The sequence below is a fragment of the Tyto alba genome, unplaced genomic scaffold (assembly GCF_018691265.1).
Source record: "Tyto alba isolate M040663 unplaced genomic scaffold, T.alba_DEE_v4.0 Super-Scaffold_22, whole genome shotgun sequence".
Taxonomy (NCBI): domain Eukaryota; kingdom Metazoa; phylum Chordata; class Aves; order Strigiformes; family Tytonidae; genus Tyto; species Tyto alba.
The window spans coordinates 6,571,785-6,596,345 of NW_024881296.1; the positions used below are offsets into that span (position 1 = coordinate 6,571,785).

Genomic DNA, 24,561 nt, shown 5'->3' on the forward strand with positions numbered 1-24,561 from the left:
GCCTGCTCGGAAGCGCGGCCCAGCCCTCGGCGCTACCCCGATTTCGCGGGCAGCGAGCCCCGATATCAACACACACACACACACCCTCACGCCGCCGCAGCCCCGCACCCCGCTTCCCACGCCGCGGGCGACGGGCCGGCGCTCTCCGGTTGTGCGGCACCTTGCCGCCAGGCAGCCGCGCGGGCGGGGGCGGAAGCGGGTTGCCGAGGGGACGCGGCCTGGCTCGGCGGCACCGAGATGAGCGGCAAGGAAGGTGACGGCGGCGGCGGCGCGCGCGCGTACCATCTCCTCCCTCCCCCCACACTGCCCCGCTCCGTTCCCGTCCCGGCGGCGGCTGGTGCGGCTGCGGCCCCCGGCGGGGCGAGGCGAGTGCCGCGGGGCCGCCCGCAGCCGACGGGCGCGCAGGGGTGCGGGCGGCGCGGTGCCCGCCGCCGCCGAGGAGCGGAGCGGAGCGGCCCGGCCCGGCCCGGCGGCTGCGCGGGCGCTGAGGGTCCGATTCCGCTCCGTGAGCCGGCGGGAGACAGCGGCGTGAGGGGGCGGGGGAGCACGGCTCTGCCCTGAGCCGGCGGCCACGGAGCTGCCCGCGCGCCGTTTCTTCAGAGGCGCTGTCGCTGTCTCGCTTGGGCCCTGCAGAGGTGTCTGGGAACGCAGGTTTAGAAATCTCCGTCCTTGCCGGTAAGAGAAGCGGTTGCTGCAGGCAGAAAGCTGAGGATGCGTCAGGCCTGTAAAGCGCCGGTGGCCGGTAACTCGCTTTCGGTAACGCAGCGCTCGCTTTGTGGCCTCCGTGTTGGCTTGGCCTAGGCAGTCACACAGACCTCCCTTCGGCCAGAACGTAGACCCCACAACAAGGAAGCTGGCTTTTTTAATTTTTAAAGTTCAGGCTGTGTTACTGCACTCTGGTTTTCTGACACTCGAGTTGTTGGTTATTCAGGGGAACCTCTTCTCTCTGTTTCTCACCCTGCCCCCAGCCTTCAGGAGAGCCTGTTTTTTTTCTTGTAGGTCATTACGATGTCCCTAACTTCCAGAATACTGCAGTGTATTTAATTCTCTGCACTATTTCAGGGGTTGTGTTTGGAATGTTTTAAACTGCTACAGGAAAAACAAAACCCTGAACTCGTGTGCTAACAGAAAAGAAGGAAAAAATGATTTTCAGTTTCCTCTTTTAGAAAGTAACTACGCCCGCTTCTGGTTTTGGTTTGGGATAATAAACAATTAAACGGAAACATTTTAAAATCCAGGGAGTTCGTCTGTAACTTTTAAGTAGCTTCCTTTTGTTCTTCTTTTAAGGAATTGAGAGAACTCCACATATTCAGAAAGGTATGCTTGTATGTAAGAGTTTGCCAAATTTGGGCTTCTGTTAGGAACCCGAATCATACAGCTGTCACAAAAAGGATGTAGCAAGAGGGAGGAATGGTTAAAACATGAGTAACACAATGAGTTAGTCCTAGGTGGAAGAAGGACAAAAGGAAGAAACAGTACAAAGTGTAAATCACTAGTAAAACACAGTCCAAAGGAGATGAGTTCTCTGTGGGGGTTTGAAAAGGAAGCCTAAGGAAGAGGCATCTAAGGCCAGTTAAAGAGAACAGCTATATTGAGGTGAAAAGAGAAGAAACTGGTTAATGGACAGAGTGTAAGGACCAAAGATGCTATTCTGCAGGAGCTAAACCTGCATACCTGGGTAATGGTAGTCCACTTATATTGTGCCTGTCTTCTTTTTCTGATTATTGAAGACCCGTGACATAAATAATTACAGTAATGATAAAACTTGTAGTTTTAATGACTCCTGTCAAGCTGAATATCTAAAATAATTTTGAAAGAAAAAAGGGGAAAAAAAAAGTGTCTAATCCTGTAGGCCCTTGCTCACACAAGGATTTCCATACAGCCTTTCTCTTACAGAAAGGAAACATAAAAGGGTGTGAAGACCTTACCAAAAAAAAAAAAAAAAAGGCTTGCAATCCTACCAAACTCATCCATTGATATTGGTAGGATTTTTTTTTCTAATTTTCACTGGGAGTTTGGTGGAAAAAGTAGCATGCTAATGTGAAGATGAGGTGAGTTGCTAATAAGGTTCATCCAGTTACTTTATCTTGTAAAATATGTCTAAAGTCAGGAATTTTCTGAAGACAGAATTCTGACACTGCTTGTGCTCTGGCACAAATACTTTGTTTTTAAATATATTTTGTGTGTGTATCATCTATTAATAGGATCAGGTGGGTTCAGAAAACGAAAGCATGACAATTTTCCACATGGTCAAAGAAGAGAGGAAAAAGAGAATGTTAATCCATCTTCAGCTTTGATGACGTCTTTTAAATGTAAGTAAGCATTTGGAAAGCCAGATTATAAAAACATGTGGTGTAGAAATTGCTAGGAAATTACTAGTATTTAGTGATGGAATAAACCAACTTTCTCTGGAGGAGAAACTTGAAACTAGTTGGATTCATGCTTCATACATTTAGAGGCTGGTGTTTTGCTTTTTGTGCAGTAAAGTTCTGAGAGTGTGTCGTGGTTTAGGCCTGGTTGGCAGCCAACCACAATGCAGCAGCTAATCACCCTCCCTTCCCCCTCCCCACCTGGGAATGGGGGAGGGGATTAGAGGGGTGAAGGGAGACTCGCAGGCTGAGATAAGAACAGTTTAATAATGGCAATAAAACAAAAACAATAACGATGATGGGGAGAAAACAAAAAGAAATCTATAATCAGGCAATGTACAGCGTAATTGCTCACCACCCGCTGACCAATCCCCAGCCCGTTCCCGGCCAGTGACCCCGAGATACCAAGATCCCGCAATCGCAATCCTGGAAGTGAGAGAGCTCCTTCCCAACCACCCCTTCTTTATATAGTGAGCGTGACGTTCCATGATATGGAATATTTCATTGGCCTGTTTGGGTCTGGTGCTGTGGCCGTGCTCCCTCCCTGCTCCCTGTGCCCTTGCGCACGGGCAGGACATGGAGAGTCGGAGAGTCCTTGAAGTCTCGGTAGCAGCTGAAAACATCAGTGTGCTATCAGCATTCTTCCCATACCAAACCCAAAGCTAAATCCAAACCACAGCACTCATCTAGTCCCTGAAAAGGAATATTAACTCTATTTCAGCCAAAACTAAGACAGAGTGGGATTTCACATAGCTCTGCCTGACTCATGACTTGCTGCCTTTTTCATCCCCCTCCCCACCCCCTTGTGCTGAACCCAATGCAAAACAAACTGCATAAGTGTTCAGCCAGAGAAAAGGTGAAAAGGCCCTTTGCTGGCAGAAAACTGTAAGACCTGCAGAGGTGTAATGCAAAATCTGAGCCATGGGGACAGGAGGAGGAGATGGATACCTTTGGAGAGTCTGAGAAGGCTCTTAGCTGTTGACCTTAGCTCTGGTGCATAGATGACTAAGCTACTTTTTAATGTAAGTCTGGATGCATTGATTTGCAAGTTGGTAACTGTTTATACATGCACTTTCTAAAAATAAGAGTTTGGCTAACTAATGTAGACCTGTATGTAGACACTTATTTCAGTTTGAGTGCCTTTTTAAAATTAGCTTATATTTAGGTTTCTTTAAATAAGCAAGTGTAAACTTCCCTCCAACCAGATTGTTTTTATAGGATTTTGCACAAAAACAGATTTAACCTCCAGTAAATCTAGTTGAACCTTCTCATTAGACAAGCCCTAACGAGGCAAAGCTGAACTTCAGAAATGAGAAGCCTTGACAGAAGGAAGGAGGTGTGATACGGGGAACAGATTAAATCTTGGTGTAAAATTTTCCCTGTCCCACCTATTATGAAGCTAAGGAGGGTGAAGAAGAGCTGGATGGCCGTTATAGGTGGTCGCTTCAACATCATATAGCTTCCTTGCTTTCTTTAAAATGGATAGTTCTTTTTTTCTGTGTAAGTCAGCTTGGCAGATGTTTCTTTGACCCCTGAACTTTTATATTGAGTAACGTACATACGCTCATGCTTGAATTGAGTTGGTGCAACTGTACTTTCAACTTCAATTTGTCACCCTTAAGCATATCAGTTTACCATAAGCTTGCCATTAATTCGAATTCAAAACAACACTTGTTTTCCTCCTTTCACATGAGATCCAGTCAGCAGTGTTTGCTTAATTTCAGGAAGGCTGTAAGGGACACAGTTCATTCAGCTTTTCAGAGATTCACTCTTCCTATTGTACCGATGCTTATAAGCCCCAGATAGAGATGCTGGTGGTCCTTGTCTCTATGTCAGGCACAAGTACTAAGAAAAGGTGTGCTCCAGGTGGCTTATAATTGAGCACGCTGTGTAGGTGAACTGGAGTGGCACACTATTTCTATGTGTGTTGCCTGAATCTAAACAACTTGGTGTGTGTAATTAAACGATTATACACATTTTGCTCTTTATCATCTCTTTGGAAGAATGTCGTACTTGAAATGACTTAGTTATCTCTTGGCACCAAAGATTTCTAAAAAATTAATGAGAAATTGTCTTCTACAATAAAAACTAATCAGAAACCAAGGAGCATTCAGTTACACCTTTTTTTTGCTTAATACATTTAAAATATGACAACTCAGTGATACAGAGAGTAGATAGTATCTTGGTTTGTAAGGTTAAGATTTATTGTAATTTTTAATGGTCTGATTCTGCACTGTCAAAATCAATAGAGTCTGGGTCTTTGCTTTCAGTGATAGATTAGACAATAAAGTGGAATGTGTGGAGGAAATGGCTGTCTTGGTGTATTAGCTTGGAGAATCCCCTGAGTTCTTATCCTTTTCCATTTTAGGCAACAGTACAGTAGGTTTTCTTGCATCCTTTTAGGCTAAAGATTACTGTATTTGTCTGTGCTTTACTTCAGGTCACAAAACGCTTCTAGTAGTTACTAACTGGTTTAAAATCTAACATAAAAGTTTAAAAGTCACAGCTGTTCAGAAGAGATTGGGGGCATTGATAATATTGTAGGTCTTCAGAATAGTGAATTTCTTGGTAGGTGAAATTTGTAAATGGTCATTGGAAATGTCATATATGGCATCCTATGAAGAAAAGTACCAGTCACCCTTGCTGAAGTTCCTGTCACTATCATCCCAGGGAAAATTTCTTCTTGATGATAATCCAAGGGTGGACTTAACTCTCAGAATTTGGAAGACACAGCAATCAGACACGTGAAAGATTTAAAAGATCAGTGTGTGCAGTTGTGACTTAGAGTTTCAGAGGAAGATTGGGGAGAACAGAACAAAATAAGAGAAACCAAGTTTTTATCAAGGCAATGAGAAAGAAAGGGTGTTTTTTGTAGTTTCATCTAAACTTTGCTTGCCAGCAAATTGCTACACTTTACTAAAAGATATCCCCTTGTCAGACCCTGTAAAAACGTAACCTCTTAGTTTATTTTCACCATTTTCTCACAGGGACTCTTTAACACCTCAGACAGTTATGCAGTTGAATTTCTTATAAGTATCTATTAATGGTTTATTTAGTGGAATAATGGTCTAAAAAAATGCTAACGGTATCTGTGAAACATAATGTTTGGCTGATAACGAGATACACTTCCTCTATTCTCTGAGTTCACTGTAGTTAGGGAGAATTTACATCAGTAAGTTAGAAATACTATTTTAAATAATTGCTCTCGCTTTGTTTTAGAACTTTAGTTCTTAGAGATAGTAAAATACTTGACTTAGCCAAGTCTATTTGGGATGTGAAATGCAACTTTTCTTTTTATTAAACAGTGCATTTTTAACAATATACGTGTCTTAGTCATGCCCTTAGTAAATGACCTTTTTTTGTTGTTTTGTTTTAGAGACTGGTGAATCTTATTCACTAATGATTGTAGGCATTTATTTTTTATTTTGTGTTGCTGAATTTGGGTTAAATTTTAAATCAGTTTCCTGAACAGCAGTATTGCAGAACAGATTTTACTAGTTAAGTGTTTTACCTTTAAAATTGCTTGGGCTGCCTTAAAGCATCATCAGGGTTGATGTGTATTTAAACCTGACTTATTAAACAAAAGTAGTATTAATGATGAATTTTGCAGCTGTGCCCCGTGCAGGAGCACCTGTGCTGCCCACCTTGGGAAGAGGCATCTGGGGGAAAAGGCTGGTGGGGCTGGGGCTCGGAGCCTGTAAGCAGTTACTGTGGCCCGGGGTCTCTGCTCTTCCCCTGCGCTGTGTACCTGTGGTGACCCTGCTTGTTACTGTGATGATTGACTCTGCAGCATTTCAGCTGGAGCTTGACACCAGGCATGATAAATATGAACGACTTGTGAAGCTCAGTCGTGATATAACTATCGAAAGCAAAAGAACAATATTTCTGCTCCACAGGTTTACCAGGTGAGTCACACTGAGCGAAAGTGTTCATAGAAACCTAGAAGCTGCCTTGCAGTGTTTGTGATTAATAGCTGGAATGTTCTGTTGAGAGGAATTTAATTAACTTCCTATAAACATCCTTTAAGGTGGATGGGAGCTAATGAATGCACACTCCAGTTAGAGAATTAAAAGATGCTGGTTCAGGTTTCTCAGTTGGTTTTATTGATGTGTTAAACAGGATCAGAGTAGTAGAGTAACAGCAAATGAGAGCTTTCCAGCTTTCAGCAAGCTGGGAGAGAAGAGTGCTCACCCTCCTTTCAGGATAGTTACTTCTGCAGTTACTTCACCATTTTGTTTTTTGCAGCCCTGCCCTAGGTCATCAATGCAAAGAGCAGGTGACCTGGGTTCTGTTTACTTCAATATATACTGCAACCTAAGAGGCTTTTGTGTGAAGTTTTGAGCTTTTACATGCTTTCTGTTCTCATGAGCCTTCAAGCAATCTTTGGAAGCCACAGACAAACTAGAAGAATTAACAGGAAAATTTGAAGCTTTGCATAGCCTGTTGTATAAAATGTTTACTGTATGTGTCAAGCATTGGTCTTACATGTTACAGTTATAACAGCTTCCTTTTATTTTTAATTAAATTTAATTTATTTTTTATCATCTGTCAATGCATTTCTGTTTTAGTAGTAACTATTTATAGTTACCATAGTAGTAACAGTTATAAATAGGGATTATGAAATCGCCCTTTTTTTGACTTGGTCATCTTCTGCAAAGAAACATTGTGATAATTCTAGTAACCGCTACAGCCTTGACTGTAAATAGCTGCTCCCACTGCAGGGACTGGATAGCTGGGAACTGGTAGAGGAAAGGACAACAACAAAAAACTCCTCTTTATTCTGAATTTTAGATTCCTGTTTTGTAAGACATTCCTGTTGTTGTGAGAGTGGAAGCTTTCCATGCTGTGTTTTTATTTCCTTCTCCTTAGCTTTTTGCTATTATTGTGGCTTCACTTTCAGAAATCTGTTTGCTTTTAAATGTTTTCTTGAGACCAGCCTATTAGTAGTTCCTTAAACAGAGTATGAATTAATATACCATATAGATTATTTGAGGATGAGAGAGGGGGAAGTTTAAAGGAAATTAGATAAACTACACTTTAAATGCCAAGTATGTATTGTGATTGTGCATCAGATATTTCAGCTGTTTGTGAATAGCATAGTCCATAATTACTTCCTAAAAAAAACCTAAAAATCACATATAGGTCATGTATTGTATTTTGCAATACTGTAATGTATTGCAAAATATTATTTTTTTATGTAAAGGTTGAAGGATTTCTGCAAATACCACTAGTTTTCCAGAATACTTTTCTGAAGTCTTTGCATATGTTCTTACTTGAACTATAATTAAAATTCTAATCTGGAATAATCATCATGCTACCAAAACTGTGTGTGGCTGGTTGATTATTTTCATGGTAAGAATTTACAGAATTTCAGAATCCGCAGTAGGTATCAATGAAAGTTAAACTGTTTCTCATTTCAGTATAGGCTTTGCTTTTTCCTGAAGCCATTGAAAATGTATTGGTTAGTAAAAGAAAACGTGTAATATTTTTTAACTGCTTGCTCATGATCTGAAAGCTGCTCTTTCAGTTCCTGTTTTATGATTGCAGTGCTCCCAATGGGGAAGAAATACTAAATGAATCTGAAGTCAAGCTAGATGCTGTCCGACGGAAAATTAAGCAGGTTGCACAAGAACTGATTGGAGAAGACATGTATCAGTTCCACAGAGCTATATCTCCAGGTAAATTATTTTAAAGTAGAGGAAGTAGGCTATTTTGCATTAAGCTCAGTTTTTCTTCATGTAGCAGTGGTTCCTCTTCATGCCACAGGTCTGAGTTTGTCACATTTCTATGATTATTAGTCAGGACTCAGATTAATCTTTGCTGTTAGCAAAGTTAGCTCAAATATTAGAGGGGCTATTGCCCTACAGTCTTCTTATCATTGCAGTTAAACAAAGATTTTAAAAAGGAGACTACAACTGGCAGAGTTTGGACCCTGACCTAGACTGAAGCTGGGAGTAGTTCTAATGAATGTACTGGCTTGTCTTCTCTGACTGAGAGGAGTATGTTCAACATGCTCTTTTACCCCACCTGAAGGGTTATAACTTCTGGGAGGGGAGCTGGAGTGGCTGTCTTGTGAAGTTATCCTATTTTGAGGTTATAAAGTTCATGAATTAAAACCCTTAGATTAGTAATTTCTTTCTTCTAAAGACTCAGAATGTGTTTCTCCCTCTGTGTTACAAGCATTAAATCAGAGTTTACATCTGTTTCAATTACATCTTTTTCTGCTTCTCTCTGTAAATAACAGTCCTTATTAACATCCTTGAGATATTTCATGACTTTCTGTCAGATCATATTTCTTTGATGAATCTTTTCTGACAATCTGAATCTTACCTCAAATTGTTATGTCTTGTTTATGGCAACACATGAGTAAAATATGTAACTGCTTCTTTGACATCTTGGCCACGGCATGAGAGTGTCTTGTGTTTATCAATCTTGTTTTAAACACATTGGAATTCTGTATATCTTTCCGTGTTCAGGCAGGACTTCTTCAACTGAGGAGAGCTGAAGATTTGCCCTGAATGATTTAATTGTTGAAAAATGTCCATAGGATTGATTTGCTAAACCAGGAGCAAATACTTCTATATAATTTACAAGACAAACAGTGCACAGGTTAACTTGTACTTATGTCTTACACAAACTTAGGTTTGTTAAGAGTGAGGCAGCTCTTAAGTGAAAGCTCAGATTGGCACTTCTGAACCAGAAGGAGTTTGCCATGCTAGTTTTCAGTGGCTCTAATTTGGTTCCACAGTGGAACTTGCCTGTGGAGCATTGGGTTGTTCAAATTAAATATAAGTAGTTATTCTTAAAGAGCCACTTAATCTGTGTTCATCTTGCTGCTATTTATATCTTAGTACTGTAATGAGGCAATGAAAAGAAAGAGAACTCAAAACTCTGACACTACAGATTACCTCCAACTGTGAACAATTCTAGTCCAAGTATGTTATGAGTGTCTTGACATGCTGAAAATGTGTTTGGATTTTCATTTTAAGTACTTTTTGTGAAAGCTGAAAGTCCTTGCATTCAGTTTTATGAACAAAAATTTTTGAAAGCTTCACCAAGACTTGTAAACCTTGTCTGAATAGCCCCTGAAGTTTGTAGTCCCATGGGAGTCACAATGCTGTCTTGCATTTGAGGTCTGCTGCCTCATGAATGTCTGTGAGACTGCATGATAGAAGCTCTCAGCTTTGCCAGGTGAGCAGAATTGTTACAGGGTAACCAGTTACCCTGCATCAGCTGCTTCACCTGAATTGTCTCTACTTTGTTAGTATGTGGCTTTGTGTGGGCAAATTCAAAGCAGCATACCTGCCTCTATATTTACTGAAGGGCAGCTTGACTGGAATTTGCTTGCATTCATCTCAGTTGTAATAAGAGTATGCCTACATAGCAGACATATGGAAGCTTCCTGCACAATAACTTCTGTGTGTATCCATGTCTTATAAAACAAGTGAGCAAACCTGATGCTAGGTTTCTACTTCCAGATTCTCTCCTTTGAGTAAAAAAAAAAAAAGCACTGTTTTTTGTTTTTAAAAAAATACATTTTTTCCAACCTGAATATTTAGATTTTTATAATATGAAAGATACGTAGACTTAAGCTAGCCATAGCAACCTGAAAAGAAATAAATTAATGAAAAAATCTCTGTTCAGGTTTGCTTTGTATATTTGGTAAATATTCATACACAGTCAGCTACACTGTTTCTCCTGCATAATCAGTTTCCGACTTGCATAAAGATACCTGTTAGTGTCCAAATGGACCTGAATAAACTCTTTAGAAGACAACTGAAAATATGCTATCAGAAACAATTCAGCATTTCTAAAACTTTCCCCCATTGTTTTAAGTCTCAGCCTCTTCAAATTACTAAAATGTATTTGTCCATTGTAGAGCAGGCCAAATTTCTATAGACATCTAGTAGAGGAAGTTGGGGGCCTGCTGCATGTGTATGATGACTCAGTGCAGCCGCAGCTGCAAACCTTTTAGAATAGAATATTTCATTCAGAAGGGATCTACAACAGTCACCTAGTCCAACTGCCTGACCACTTCAGGGTTGACTAAAAGTTAAACGTGTTGTTGAGGGCATTGTCCAAATGTCTCAACACTGACAGTCTTGGGGCATCAACCACCTCTCCAGGAAGCCCGTTCCAGTGTTTGACCACTCTTGGTAGAGAAATGCTTTCTGATGTCCAGTCTAAACCTCTCTTGGCACAGCTTTGAACCAGACCTATGTGTCCTATCATTAGATCCCAGGGAAAAGAGCTCAGCACCTCCTTCCCCACTTCCTCTCCTCAGGAAGCTGCAGAGAGCAATGAGGTCTCCTCTCCAGAGAAGCCCAAAGCCCTTAGCCACTCCTTATAGGACATTGCTTCCAGCCCTTTCACCAGCTTTGTTGCCCTCCTTTGGACACACTCAAGGACCATCACATCTTTCTTAAATTGTGGGGCACAGAACTGCACACAGTTATATATACAACAGCACATTCCTAACATCTACGTGGGACTTGGAGTGAGATTGTCATAGAGTTAATGGATTTTCTTACTGCAGTCTTAAGGCAATTTAAGAGAGTGACTCTTACTGACCTCTTTAAGTATAAAGAAAGGATGACAAAGGTATTAATTAGTACACTAAATAATAATGGGGAGGAGAAGCAGACTGTTGTTCATCTTCCCAGCAATCAGGTGTTCAGTCTCAGACAAATGCCTGAACTTCACAGTTTTGTGGACAGAACTAAAAGATAGAAATATGCAGCCCCCCATTGCATTTCTGGAGTTAGAACTGGGAATGGCTGTACTTTTACCTTTTTCCTCTCTTCAGGTGAAATAAGTAAGTGGCAAATCTGTGGAATCTCATCAGTTTTATTACTGCACTCTGGGCTGCATCAAGAGCAGCATGACCAGCAGGTCGAGGGAGGGGATTCTGCCCCTCTGCTGTGGTGAGACCCCCCCTGCAGTGCTGTGTCCAGCTCTGGGGCACCCAACGTAAGAAGGACATGGAGCTGCTCGAGTGTGTCCAGAGGAGGCCATGAAGATGATCAGGGGACCTGGAGCACCTCCCTTATGAGGACAGGCTGAGAGAGTTGGGGGTGTTCAGCCTGGAGAAGAAAAGACTCTGGAGAGACCTTATAGCAGCCTTCCAGTACTTACAGGGGGCTACAGGAAAGGTGGGGAGGGACTCTTTATCAGGGAGTAGTGATTGAACAGGGGGTAATGGCTTTAAACCGAAAGAGGGTAGATTTAGATTAGATCTAAGGAAGAAATTCTTCCCTGTGAGGGTGGTGAGGCACTGGCACAGGTAGCCCAGAAAGGTTGTGGCTGCCCCCTCCCTGGAAGGGTTCAAGGCCAGGTTGGACGGGGCTTTTAGCACCCTGGTCTGGTGGAAGGTGTCCCTGACCGTGGCAGAGGGGTTGGAACTAGGTGATCTTTAAGGTTCCTTCCAACTCTAACTGTTTCTATGATTCTGTGATAATGCTGCCTGGCCCGAGATCTCCCTGTTGTTTCTGTAATTGGGTAGTTCTTGCCTCATTAAGAAGACTGTATATAAAATCCAACTGAAGTAAGTTGCCTTCGTTCAATTTCTGTAGGTCATCCACAGCATCTACTTAAATTCTAGCTATTCAACATGATGTTCCTCTGTGAGGGGAGTTTGTGCCAGCTGGTGTCCATTGTGCGTGTTTTGTAAGGGCATGTGGTAGAATGTATGTCTGTGTCACTGAGAAGACAGGGAATGCTTTTAAGCATTATTTAAATGAGCTTGTATATATGACAAGTATGAAATGCAAACTTTTAGGCAGAGCTTTACTTTTACCTTGTTCATTAAATCCTCCACTCCAGTTAGTCATTGGGATGTCAAAAAAAGAAATAGGCAGGCGTCAAGACTTGTAGATCTTGATCATGCTGAAACTGGAATCAAGGAGGTGTCAAAGATGTGAAGATGCTTGATGTCAGGATTAGGAGGCTGAGATAGCCTAGAGACATGAAGAATGAGGGGACAATTGGATAAAGAGCAACTGTGAGATGGAATGTTTTATTTGCCCTGCCTCGCACTGTCTATGAAGAACTGTAGTTGGGAGGAAAACAGTGATAAATTTAAGAATGTTGCTTTTGGTTTTCTTTTTAAGTCTAGTGTTCTTTAATTGTTGCTTTGCTTTTTTTTGCAGTGGAAAAAGTTTGCATGCCTTTTTGAAAATAAATGTAGCTATGAAAAGTGCTAGGTCTTTTTGTCTTTATGTATTTCCTAGAGCTGTAAGTCTTGACCTTCCTTTCACCTAGTTTTCAATTCTGACTTTGTATTTTAAAGAAATTCTGGAGAAATAGTTAAAAAGCTTTTAATGAACAAAAACATTGCCATTAAACTGCTTTTTTTTCTTAAAAAAAGAATAAAGAAACGCCTATGTCCCATATCTCAAAAGCAGCATGTCCAATTAACCTCAAGCTTCCTGAAAATATTCTCCTTTGTCTTGAAACCAAACATGAAACATCCTCCTGTTCCCCACCCTACCTCTTACAGAAAGAGTAAAAGGGATCAAAACTGGGCTTATAATGGCAACCATAGTAGCAGCCTTTACTAGGGAATCGTGACTGTCTACATAATAAAGCTGCCTAATACATATTTTAGTCAGTATAATAACCGTTAGCCTATAAATAGGAGAGTACTATGAGTATAATGCTTGGGAATATTGTTTGCCACTTGTAATTGTTAAATGCTTTTTTTGGGGTTACTCCAAGCAGTTGTTCTTTTGACTTGAAGATAAAACAATTCTGGCAGAGCACTAAAGGAGTTTCATGCTTTCCCTCATTAAGAATAGTGCTAATGGCACGCAGGACGTTTCCCCAAAGGACACTTGCATGAGCTCAAACACTGAGTATAGCACTAATTGAACAACAACAAAAACTGATGACTGTTTTCTACTCGTTTCTTAACAGTACAGATTGTCCCAGGGGATGATTAAACAAGCAAACAAAGAGATACTGAAATAATGAAGTCTTTTTTTAATGTGGAGCTCTTCATTTGTTATGTTAGAATGTTCTGCTTTGTTGATATTTTTAAAGCTTTACTATTTGTAATATAGAATTCCTGCTCCTTTACCCCACTTTGCAGTGTGTACCTTATATATCCTGTGAGGAAATGTGTACTGTTTCTTTAAAATTGTTGTGAGACACTGTGCAAGAGAAGGACTGAAAAAGATTGTATGAATTTATGAAGGGGAAGAATAAATTTTTCAGGATTTTATGTATGTATATATGTGTTTGGGTATTTTTATATATGTATATATTTACCTCTGAAATACTAAGGAAAATACCAATTTTATACAGGAAAGACTTGTATGGGCCTTAAAGACAAGAAAGAGGGTGCTCTTCAACATGTTAGGATTTATGGAATTATTCTAAGCATGTTCTAAATCTACTCTGCATAAATGCAAAACTTGTGTTATGCAGAGGGAAACTAGGATAGTTCTGCTTGATAGGTTGGCATTTGGTGGAGTTGAATGGCGTACCTTTTTAACAGGATTTTGTTAAATGAAATCTCTAGCTGTTTGAAGATTTACTCAATTTTTTTGTCCTGTAACAGTAAGGGTGTGAGAGAGAATTGTGAGGCTTTTGAGGTGTTAAACTATTTTCTGCAGGGCAGCATGACTGAAAAACCTCTTGAGAGTGGTAGCTTTAACTACATGTTGATGTTTCTACAATGAGGTCATTAGATTCTGCTTGGAGCCAGTATAGGTGTGGTATTATCTTCACAGGTGATAGCTGTGCATAAGACAAAATATGGAATCAGAAGCCCATAACTCTTTTTGGGCTTCTTAAGTAGTGTGGGGTAGAGTGATGACAGTAGGTGCAACTGGAGCGTGGTTGGCTGACCTTTCCGTGTGCCTGTGCTAGCAGCAGTGGTGAGTGGAGTGGTGTGCACAGAGCAACTCATTAGCTCTTTATCATGTCTGCACTTGCTCTCAATAGGATTAGATGACGAGGCTGTAAAATGTCAGCACCTTGTCAAAACTATTGCTCTGACTGCTTCTGATGATGATGATGTGGGAAATTCATTGTAAAAGTTCAGCATTGACGCAGTCAAACACATCATTTATCTTGTGCAGGCACTATTTGTGTTCTGAGAAAATGATATAATGGAGCTTATTTCTGTCTCCTGCCTTATGCCATTTAGGGTCACTTTAGGTGTGTAATCATACTGCAGCAAACTGCATTGCTGGATTGGACAAAGTCATCTAAGCCTGAGTGGATGAAGAGGAAGTACTTTAACTGTGCTAGAATATAATTTTTTAACTGCAGTATATAGCACCACCAGGCATGATGCTGTAATAAATGCTATGGAGATGACTGAGGTCCATCCAAGCAGGCCAGATTTACATTACTGATTATTTAAGTAATACTGGGGGTTTTGGTGTTGTATGAAGGATTCGGATTAGGACACAAACTAAAGGAACTATCCAAGTAATGCCTTCTGTGTTACCTGGTTTTTAGTTCTTAACTTTTTCACTCATAATACATCTCATGCTCAAGCTGTGCTAGCTATCTTTGTTTTGTAGACACCTATGTATTTCTGAAATAACTATTCTGCACATCAGGAACAGTAGAAGTAGGACATTTTTTTTCTTAAGTGTTTAAAAACTGTAATAGAAATAGGTGGTATATTTAATTGTAGGTTGGTAATACAAAGGAAAAACTTTTTACTGCGTGAGGAAGGTATCATGAACTGTAAATATCTCACCCAGGAAAAGACTTGAATACACCTAAAACTTGAAAGGAAAGCTATCCGTAGAGGAAACAAGCAGGTTTCTGCAAGATGGTGGGAAAACATAGCAACACAGGAACAGGATGTAACTGAAGAATTAAACTTAATCTGTTCGCTCTTGTGGGTGAAGGGTAAAAGTGTCAGAAATGGAAACAAGTTTCCTGATTATACTGGAAAATTAATAGATTTTGGAATGAATAAGCTAACATTTATCAGATTGAATTTTGTTAATTTGTTTCTCCGTTTTGTTACATTTTCTGTTTCTCTGATGTTCTCATACCACCAAGTGTGCCAACAAATTCTGTCAAACTGATTTTCTTGACCCTGTGAATTGCTTATTTGAAAGTTGATACCTTCAGATTGTTTCATTTCTTTACCCTTTGATTATTTCTAGTTCATGCCTTTTTTCTAGGTTCTTCCAGGGAAAGTGAAAAATCAGCAACTTTGAAGCATCTCACTTTTTACTTTCTGCTGCAATGTTTGCATGTCCATACACAAAATCTTAAAATAAACTTGGGAAAATGAATGTGAATTCAGACATGACCAAGCAAGGTGTGCACTATGTGAGCATTGATTGTCAGCTGATCCCTGAATGAGCCACTGAGTTCAGCATAAGCCATAAATCCAGCAGTTGCTGTTGAGGGCAGCATAGGTCTGTAAGGGAAGCTATATAGAGTCTTTTAAAGATGTGTGCTGTGGATCCGGCTGAATAAAGATTGTCCTTTTCTGGCTCTAACTTAAGAGCTAGCTGTCCTAAAGTCCTGCAGTACTATTATGGCAAATACTGCAGTTGTTTACATGACAATCTGAAACTAGTGATGTTGTTTGCCTTTTAATTTTGTTTCATAGCTAGCAAATGGAGGAGACCTTGTGCTCTGGCTCAGGAATTTTTTTTCAGCCCTGCAGCTGTTAACAACAGTCAATCACAGACCAGAGCTCTCCAGCCTTTACAGGAACCAAACACAGGTGGAACATGAGAGAAGACCAAGAAAAATCTATGAACCTTATTTATTTGTTTGTTTAAAATCACACAGGAGAATGTGTCATAGAGGAACTCCATTCCAGGAAGCAATTAGTGTAGTGCATCATGATTAGGTTTCTGTTTTGCAGTCATGTGGTGGGAATTAGGGGTTGGTGAGTGGTGACGTACCTTTTTTACCATATCACCAGATCTATATTTCTGGGGATAAATGGCCACCACTGGTACTTCTGACACGCTAGTGGATTGGGGCTGTTGCATGGAAACATCATCTTGAGAACTTTCACTGGGGTTTGAACTGACAAAGCTGTGTTGTGATAGGTGCTCTTCCTTCTTTGATCATTGAACATCCTGGCTGAGTCAGAGCTTCTTTTCTTTGGTATCTTGAACACTTGCCTTCAAAGCTGTTAGTAGTGTAAAATTTGCCATCTGACTGAATGACTTTTGAAAGTCTATACCAAGGGAATGGGAGGTAGTCAGAGGGGTCAGGAAGACTACTTGTCACAGGAATAGTTTGGGGGTTTTTTGTTTGTTTTTGAGGAACTTGTGTAGAACATTGGCTGCTCTTCAGAATTACTACATTTGGGGGGGGGAAATAAACAACAAAAGAATGCTTCAGAACAAAAAACTTGGTTACAAAAGTAACCATGGTACATCCCTCAGGTCTTCAGCTAGAAGCAAAATGAAAGCTTGTGACACAATGAGTCATCTGCAAAACCCAGCATGTGTCATATGTACACATGTTTCTAATAACAATAACAAAAAGGCTTAGATTAGACTCTTCTCTGCAATGAGAGATTAAAATAATATTTGCAGTTTTCTACAGGGTTTTTATGCCTGTTTGGGGAAATAATTTAACTCACGGGCACCTGTGCCTATTAAGTAGGGAACCTATATTTGTTTCTGTAGTTATTGGAAAAACAGTTTAATCCTGGGATTACATTTTCCCTAAAGTTGGTATGTATTCAACTTTAAACAAAGTGCAAACAATAGTAACACTTCAGTATCTGAAATATTTAACTTCAACACATGCAGCTAGAAGGGAACAGAGCTTCTTGGTGGTCATAGACCTGTCAAATAGTAATTGACTAATCAACAAAGCATTCAGGGTTAATATGAGAAATTTGCATCAATTATTGATAGAATAGTAAACCAATTTAGACAAATCACTGTTAGATGTAATATACATTCTTTATGTATATTCCATTAGTAATCAGTTCAAGATTATTTAAAATAAGTCTTTCTGACAAATATTCACAGCTGAGTTTGTACTGATTACAAAAGTAATTTCAAAACTGGATTGATAAAATGGAGCAGCTTGTTTATGTGGATGTGGACTTAGCTGTGTTTTTTCTCTCCCCTTTTCCCTTAAAAATTCAGACTACTGGTAGCCCTATCTGCCGTAAAGACTCAGTTTTTGAAGCATTAGTCAATGAATAGGAACAGATTTCCCACTCCCTGCCCCCCCCCCCCCCCGGTTTGTAAGCTGTTATGGACATTTATTCCAGTGCTTTTACTTGTATTTGCTTGTTAGGCCCATTTTATAAAATCCATCCCTGTGTAGAATTATTTTTTTAAGGCATTTTCACAACAGGATGTCCAGAGCATGCCTGTCTCAGAGCATAGTTGGCTTTATGCTCTTCCAGTGTACCAAAATAAAGTTAACCTTTGACTTCATGCACACAATCAGCAAAGCAATTAGACTGTTTCACAGACTCAGTTTTAGTGTAATTACTTAAGTTTTTGTTACTTGTGGATGGAAAGAGACCCATGAATGGAGGGAATCATTGACAAGTCTGCAGAGAACTTAAATGAAAAAGACTGAGGTGTGAATTGTAAGTTTTATCTTGGAGTCATTGTCATATTGAAGCACAACTATTTAATTTGTGTATGAATACATTAAAATTTATTGCTTGTACTTGTTTCAGTTGATGTACCTGGTTAATTATTTGCTTATTTCACCAGTTCTCTTCACTGATCAGTATGCTTGTAGAAGTGGCTTCCTTAAGTCTACCATACTCCCAGAAGTCTGCAGAGTTTATTTAGTAGTGACAATGGCTCTCCATTTTTAACTTTGTATTTTCTCTGTTTGGGATTTCCACATGAATATGACTTTTTTTTTTTTTTCCCCCCTCTGGGTTGTAGTTGGGGTTTTTTGTTTTGTTTTTTAATGAGAAGGTAACTTGCCAGCTTAAAACATGATGATAAGATAGATCTGTGGCTGTGCTGTTTTGATTTTGTAATGAATTTGCAAGTGGGTAGTTTCACATGACTCGCCCTGTAAATAACGTGCCCCACCCTTCATATAGTGATCCTGGAAGAAACTTGCTGTGTTTATTTTCCTGCCATCTTTCTGGTGGCTGCTGTTGGCCTGTGATTCCTGCTGCACGGTTTAGGGGAGGAGCTGGGTAAGGCAACAAGTTGTCATCTGCTTGTATCCTCACCATCAGCACAGACTGCTCTGTGAACAAAGAGATGCAAAGAAAGAGGAAAGAAAGATGACAAAGGGATAGAAGGAAAAAGAGTTTGAGAAGAGGTAGGGGGAGAAGAAGCTTATTTGGGAAGATGGCAGGTAGCATTGACATTGCTAACCTTAAGAACTGAGAGGCACGAAATCCATTTTAACTAATTTTTAAACCATTGAACAAATATTTAAAGGAGAAAGTGAAGTGAATAAAATTTTAGGAGGGAAATCTCACCTCTTGTTTGTTCTGTCATTCTGGGTTAAAACTTCTGTGCATGCATGCTTGTACATCTTGGGTGGAATTAGATTCTGTTTACCCTAACGTGAGTCCTGCAATTAAGGAATTTCTACTCTTTACTCATTTTTAAAATAGAACTGTCTTTTCCTACCCCTTAGGCATTCATTTGACTCTTGGATTGAGTGCTCCAATGACTTATTTTTTGGAAGAAACCTGATTTCTTGCTAAGTTTTTGCTTAGCATTTTTTTCTCAGAGCTTGCACATATGTAGATAAGGATAAATATCTTGAATATCAGTTTATACAGCTGGCAAAAAAAGTGCACAAACTTTCAGGCACAAAATCTCCTCCTTTATAGGTAATATGTGCTCAGATGTCTCAGCATAACTTTCTACTTCTTATGTAGAAAATAAATTTTCAGAATATAGAAGGAAGCTGTTATAGTGGGTCAGACTTGTCACTAGTTGAAGCTATTTATATAGAGTAAATGGAATAAAATATCAAAAATACTTAAGCATTTCATTACCGTCCATCTGTAATTTTAAGAAGTGCTAGTAGAAATAATACAGCGCTTTTAATTGTGATTTTGGTCTGTGTACTAGGAAAAAAAAAAGTACATAAAAGGCAGTCTTACAAACTGTTCCATTACTGGCAGCTCAATCTGTAAATAAGTCAATTTTGGAATAAATCCAAAACAAGAGCATAAGGGGAAAGGTATTGTTGGATGGTGTAGTGAAATGAGATGGATTCTTTCACCTTGGGGATTATTTGCTGCAAATAGCGGACGTCCTACCATTAAGCTAAAACATAACATGTTTAAACATCCTTCTACCTGCACGTGGTAGCACCTTATTTCAAGGTCCTGGGTCACTGAAATGTCATGTTGTAGCTAATTCTGGAAGAAGGGCTTTAACAAGGAAAAAAAAAAAAAAAAGTTGAGTATGAATCTTTTTGCAAAGTAGTTGTTACCAGGATTGGTTACCAGTCTATTTGTAATGGTAATGACTTTAAATGAGGTTTTGTAAGGCTTACTTCTAAATAATAGGAGATAGATTCCCTAACTGTGAAAAGGTGACAGTAGATGACAAAGCACACTGTGTGTGCAACATTCACATGGTGGCATTAAACAGGAGTGAGAAGAGTGGAGCTAGGGTGGGATGGCAGGAGGAAGCAAAAATGTGTGTGTGTGTGTGTATACATACATATAAGTGTGCTTATATTAAAAAAAAAAAAAAAACACAAAACAAAAACAAAACCAAAAAAACCCCAACCAAACAAAAAGGCATAAGTGAACTGAGGAGCCAGACACTTATCCTGGAAGAGGACAAAACGTGTGGAGAAGTAGTAAAGTGGAGCAAGCTGAAACTGGAAGTTATGATTGATCCAGAAAACTGTTTACCAAAAGGTTCGAGAGCTGATTTGATCTCTCTATGAACTTGGGAAAATGCCAAGTTGATTTTTCATATGTGGTATATGTGGTAGTCTTCTCCACAGATAGCAGAGACTGATTCTCAGAGCTGTTGTCATGTTGTGTGCTGCTGTCTCTGGTAGCTTACGGCTTATCCATAGAAAAAGCCAAAATTTCGTAATGGATTACTGACTGTATTACATGAGAGGGTAAGGCAGGAAAAGAATGAGTGATGAAATCTACCTCTCTGCAACTTTTGAGGTTATTTATCTTAGATAAAAGCTACTCAGGATCTTCTAGTGTACTTGTATTGCTTGTGCCCAGAATGCTTTACCTGAATTCAGTTGATTAAATTAACCCCTGTAACTGGCCTTGCAGCTCCCTGTGTGTGTTCTGATTTGTGAACAGCTGTGCTGAGCATGGCTTTGGTTGCTGGATGTTTATTCTGCTTTTCCCACTGCTGCTGTACAGCAGCATAAAGGGTGCAGGCTGAATTGCCATTCTGAATTGCCTCCACTCACCTTGCAAATACATATTTAAAAGGAAGAAAATACAGGTCACTCGTCATGCTTTTGGGTTGTAATGTGGGAAGCCTTCTACAATTGAACTTTCTCTTGAAGTTATCTCTAGTTTTTTTTGGGGTATTTCCACCCTCATCTGTTATTCAAATCTATGTTCTCTTCTTTTTGATTTACACTTTTTCTTTGATCCAGATGAAGTCTAAATTTGCTGCTTCTTGCATATCTCTGTAGGTTGCGGTCTGGGCCCTGTCGAGGTCAGTTGAGGATTTTAAGATTATTCTCGAGGAACCAGGATTCTTTTGGTTCCCTTTTGGTACCCTTGGGTACCTTCACATTTTCTCACTTTACACACTGGCAAAACTATTGTCTAATCCTGGCTGTCTTTCAGCATGATACAGCAGTGTCACCTTTTTGCTTCTCTTGAAGTGAAACCATCCCCTTAAAATGGCTCAGTGGCTCCACTAGAGCCATCTCTGTCATGTTACAGTCTGTTCCTTTAATGTCCTCCTTCAGTGCTGCTTTGGCCGTAGGTCTGATGTATGTGTGCATTGGTTTTGTCTTCAAAACTTTTTTTATCTTAGGTTGTTTCTGCTTTTTTTCCACCCACAGTGCCAACTTCAGCTTTCTGCTTGTGAACTTTTCCCGCATGCTTTCCCCAAATCTCTCTGCACATAAAAAAACTGACAAAACCTGTGAAATTGCTGTCTGAACATTTAAGCTCTCTTTTAGATCTTACCTTTGCTACAATGCATACAGAAAATCACCATCTGCTAAGTAGGTAGTGACAGGTAATTGTGTCAAGTGGCTGCAGATGGCGTGTGAATCTGGTGCAAGCTACATTTGTTATCCCATCTTTTATTTCCTTGCCAACATACCAACTCTTTTTGTCCCCCCTGCACATCTTGTTTTTAGAGTGTAAGTTCTTTTGGACAGAGCTGTTGTTGCGCTTACTGGACATCACATCCCAGTCTGTTTTGGTGGTGGTGGTTTTGGTTGGTTGGTTGTGTTTCTTTCTTTTGTTGTTGTTGTTGTTTTTGTGTTTTTTTCGGTTTGCTTGTTTTTGTTTTTTGTTTGTTTGTTTTTTAATCTGGAGTGATTTGTAACAACAGGTGCTTTTTCCTGAACATGAATTTCAACTAACCTGCCTATTTTAAAGAGGCTGTTCACGAATTCCCACAAAATAGAGAAGTGGGAAATTCAGTTTTAAACAAGTGTCTACTGTTGCTAGTCAGATGAAACAAAGGAAACTTCTTTTTTCTTTTGTAGTTGAGCTGCCTTGCTTTTGATTTATCTGCAGTGTTGTTCTCTGCATTGTGTCCCGTGTCTTTGTGAACTCATGAAGTAGTAATCTGCACTCTCCCATCATACAAATGCCATATTTTAAAAGCTCTATTATCATAGAATGGTTTGGGTTGGAAGGGACCTTTAAAGGTCCTCTAGTCCAACCCCCCGGCCATGGGCAGGGACATCTTCAACTAGATCAGGTCGCTCAGAGCCGCGTCCAGCCTGCCCTTGAACGTTTCCAGGGATGGGGCATCTGCCATCTCTCTGGGCAACCTGTGCCAGTGTTTCCCCACCTGCATTGTAAAAACTGTCTTCCTTATATCTAGTCAAAATCTACCCTCTTTTAGTTTGAAAACATTAGCCCTTGTCCTGTCACAAAAGGCCCTACTAAAAAGTCTGTCCCCATCTTTCCCGTAGCTCCCTTTAGGAACTGGAAGACTGCTATAAGGTCCCCCCAGAACCTTCTCTTCTCTAGGCTGAACACCTCCAACTCTCTCAGCCTGGCCTCATAAGGGAGGTGCTCCAGCCCCCCCCCGATTGTCTTCATGGCCTCCTCTGGACCTGCTCAAGCAGCTCCATGTCCTTCTTACGTTGGGGGCCCCAGAGCTGGACACAGCACTGCAGGGGGGGTCTCACCAGAGCAGAGCAGAGGGGCAGAATCCCCTCCCTCGACCTTCTGTCCACGCTGCTCTTGCTGCAGCCCAGCATGCAGATTATGTTTCAATTCGCTGGATTATTTTAGTTTTCACTTTTTGCTAGTAACCTTAAAATAGTCTCACTTAAAGATTTCTAAAAATAAAGAGTAACTGTGCATGGGTTATTGCTGAAAAATTCAAATCATTAGGTTAATTCTTCTGCTGTTTTTGCAGGACTTCAAGAATATGTTGAGGCAGTCTCATTTCAGTATTTTATCAAAACACGATCTTTGATTAGTGTTGAAGAGATCAACAAACAACTAATATTTACAGTGGAAGACACAGAAGAAACAACAAACACGGTAAAAGTTTTTCTTTTCTCATGTGACAAACATCTTTCTGGGATGGAAGTGCAGTGAGTAGGCTTAGTCACATTTTTGGCATCTGATTAAATAAGGCCAGTTAGTGGAATGGTATTAGATATACATGTGGGCTTTGACTCACTTGTTCAAACCATGCTTTTTATGCTGACAAGTAGTAAACTAAATCCATGGGATACAAGTTTATAAATTTCATGTCCTTTTTATTCCGAACCAACTGAACTCCTTCTGGGAGGGGGAAGATCCAGGATAGTGAAATAGTAGCAAACAAATGTAGAGGAGGGATTTTTACTGGCTGGGACTGCCTCTAAGGCAGTGTATAGTGATGTAGCAAAAGTTGGGGGAGGCAAACGAATCTGAGGCAGAATGAAGCCCATGAATGAAGTCTTACTGCTGGCTCTGAGCTAGTCACAGGAGGCACCGCATCCAGCTTCTGTTAAAATGCACTGCATATGTCTTAGCTTGGTCATTTGTAACTTCCCTGGAGTTGATCTTGATGCTTCCTCTCAGAGGACAAGCTTGTGTTCCATCACACCTCGGCCCTAATCGCGTATCTGCTGCTTCTTGACTTGCCCATACCTCTCCCTTGTCCTAAATAGAACTTTTTGCACAGGGACAAACTGCTGCCACCGACCACAGTGAACTGGGTACAGTTTGATTGTTGACATGGGACAAGATGTGCATTTTGTAGTAATGTACAGGAGTGCACGTGCAGTGTACAGTAGTGCACAGCACTACTGCTTTAGATGAACTCTTGAGTCTGCTTCTGTTGCAGAGACTCTGCTGTAAAGCACTTCTTATTCGTTCTTCATTCTCTTCATAAGATATTTGCAGAGAAGCCAATTTTTTAGCTTAAGTTAATTTGTTCTTACCAGAGGTAAACCCATTGTGGCACACTGGTTTTAACAAATTGTGAAGTTGTTAACCCCTGCATACACACCTCAGACCAGATCTGTGAATTTGGGTCAATGGCATGCTACAGGAACAAGGGAACAGAAAGAAACCCGCATTGTCTTCCACATTACCAATATTTTGGCCATTAAAAAGTATTTGAAACTTGGATATAGGAGCAAACTTGTAATTTTGTGATGAGTGTTCTCCATGAAGTATTTTTTTAGCTCTTTTAATGAGTTTGGTTGATATAAAATGGGTCTGAGAGAACTATACCTATCAGCTGCTTACAGAAAATATATTTTGAAATTGAAGATACTATTATAAAATGATATGATTTGTTTTCATAATGCAGATTATTTTTGATTCTTGATTGCTTTGGTAGCTTTGGACAGACCAGTCAGGGAGAATTTAAATCTATGAGTCTGAGATCTGTCAGCAAAAAAAAAAAAAAAAAAAAAAAGCAACTGCAAATAAATGTTGTTACAAAGACGATCTCAAGGGGAAATGACGCTTTCATACCTTCTGGTGGGCCTGAAGGAGATTAGTACTTCTGAACTCAGACTGTGTGGAAGTGCCATGCAATTTAATTTTCCAGAATGTTTTTAATTACCAGTTATGTTAAATAAGTTAGTGTGTACTTGAACCATTATA

General features: G+C 40.1%; 1 protein-coding gene and 1 long non-coding RNA gene across 2 annotated transcripts in view; one reads left to right on the top strand and one right to left on the bottom strand.

The window, feature by feature from the left end:
• TSNAX (translin associated factor X) overlaps nt 1-24,561 on the top strand; it is a 26,449-nt gene continuing 1,888 nt past the window's right edge. The window contains exons 1-5 of the mRNA XM_042795853.1: nt 1-253; nt 2,205-2,312; nt 6,160-6,274; nt 7,917-8,047; nt 22,871-22,998. Coding sequence (XP_042651787.1) covers nt 238-253; nt 2,205-2,312; nt 6,160-6,274; nt 7,917-8,047; nt 22,871-22,998 — 498 coding nt within the window. The 5' untranslated portion in view covers nt 1-237. The remainder of the gene's footprint in view (nt 254-2,204; nt 2,313-6,159; nt 6,275-7,916; nt 8,048-22,870; nt 22,999-24,561) is intronic.
• Nucleotides 16,105-24,561, bottom strand: part of LOC122153709 — a 13,262-nt gene continuing 4,805 nt past the window's right edge. The window contains exon 2 of the long non-coding RNA XR_006165580.1: nt 16,105-18,548. This is a non-coding gene — a long non-coding RNA (uncharacterized LOC122153709). The remainder of the gene's footprint in view (nt 18,549-24,561) is intronic.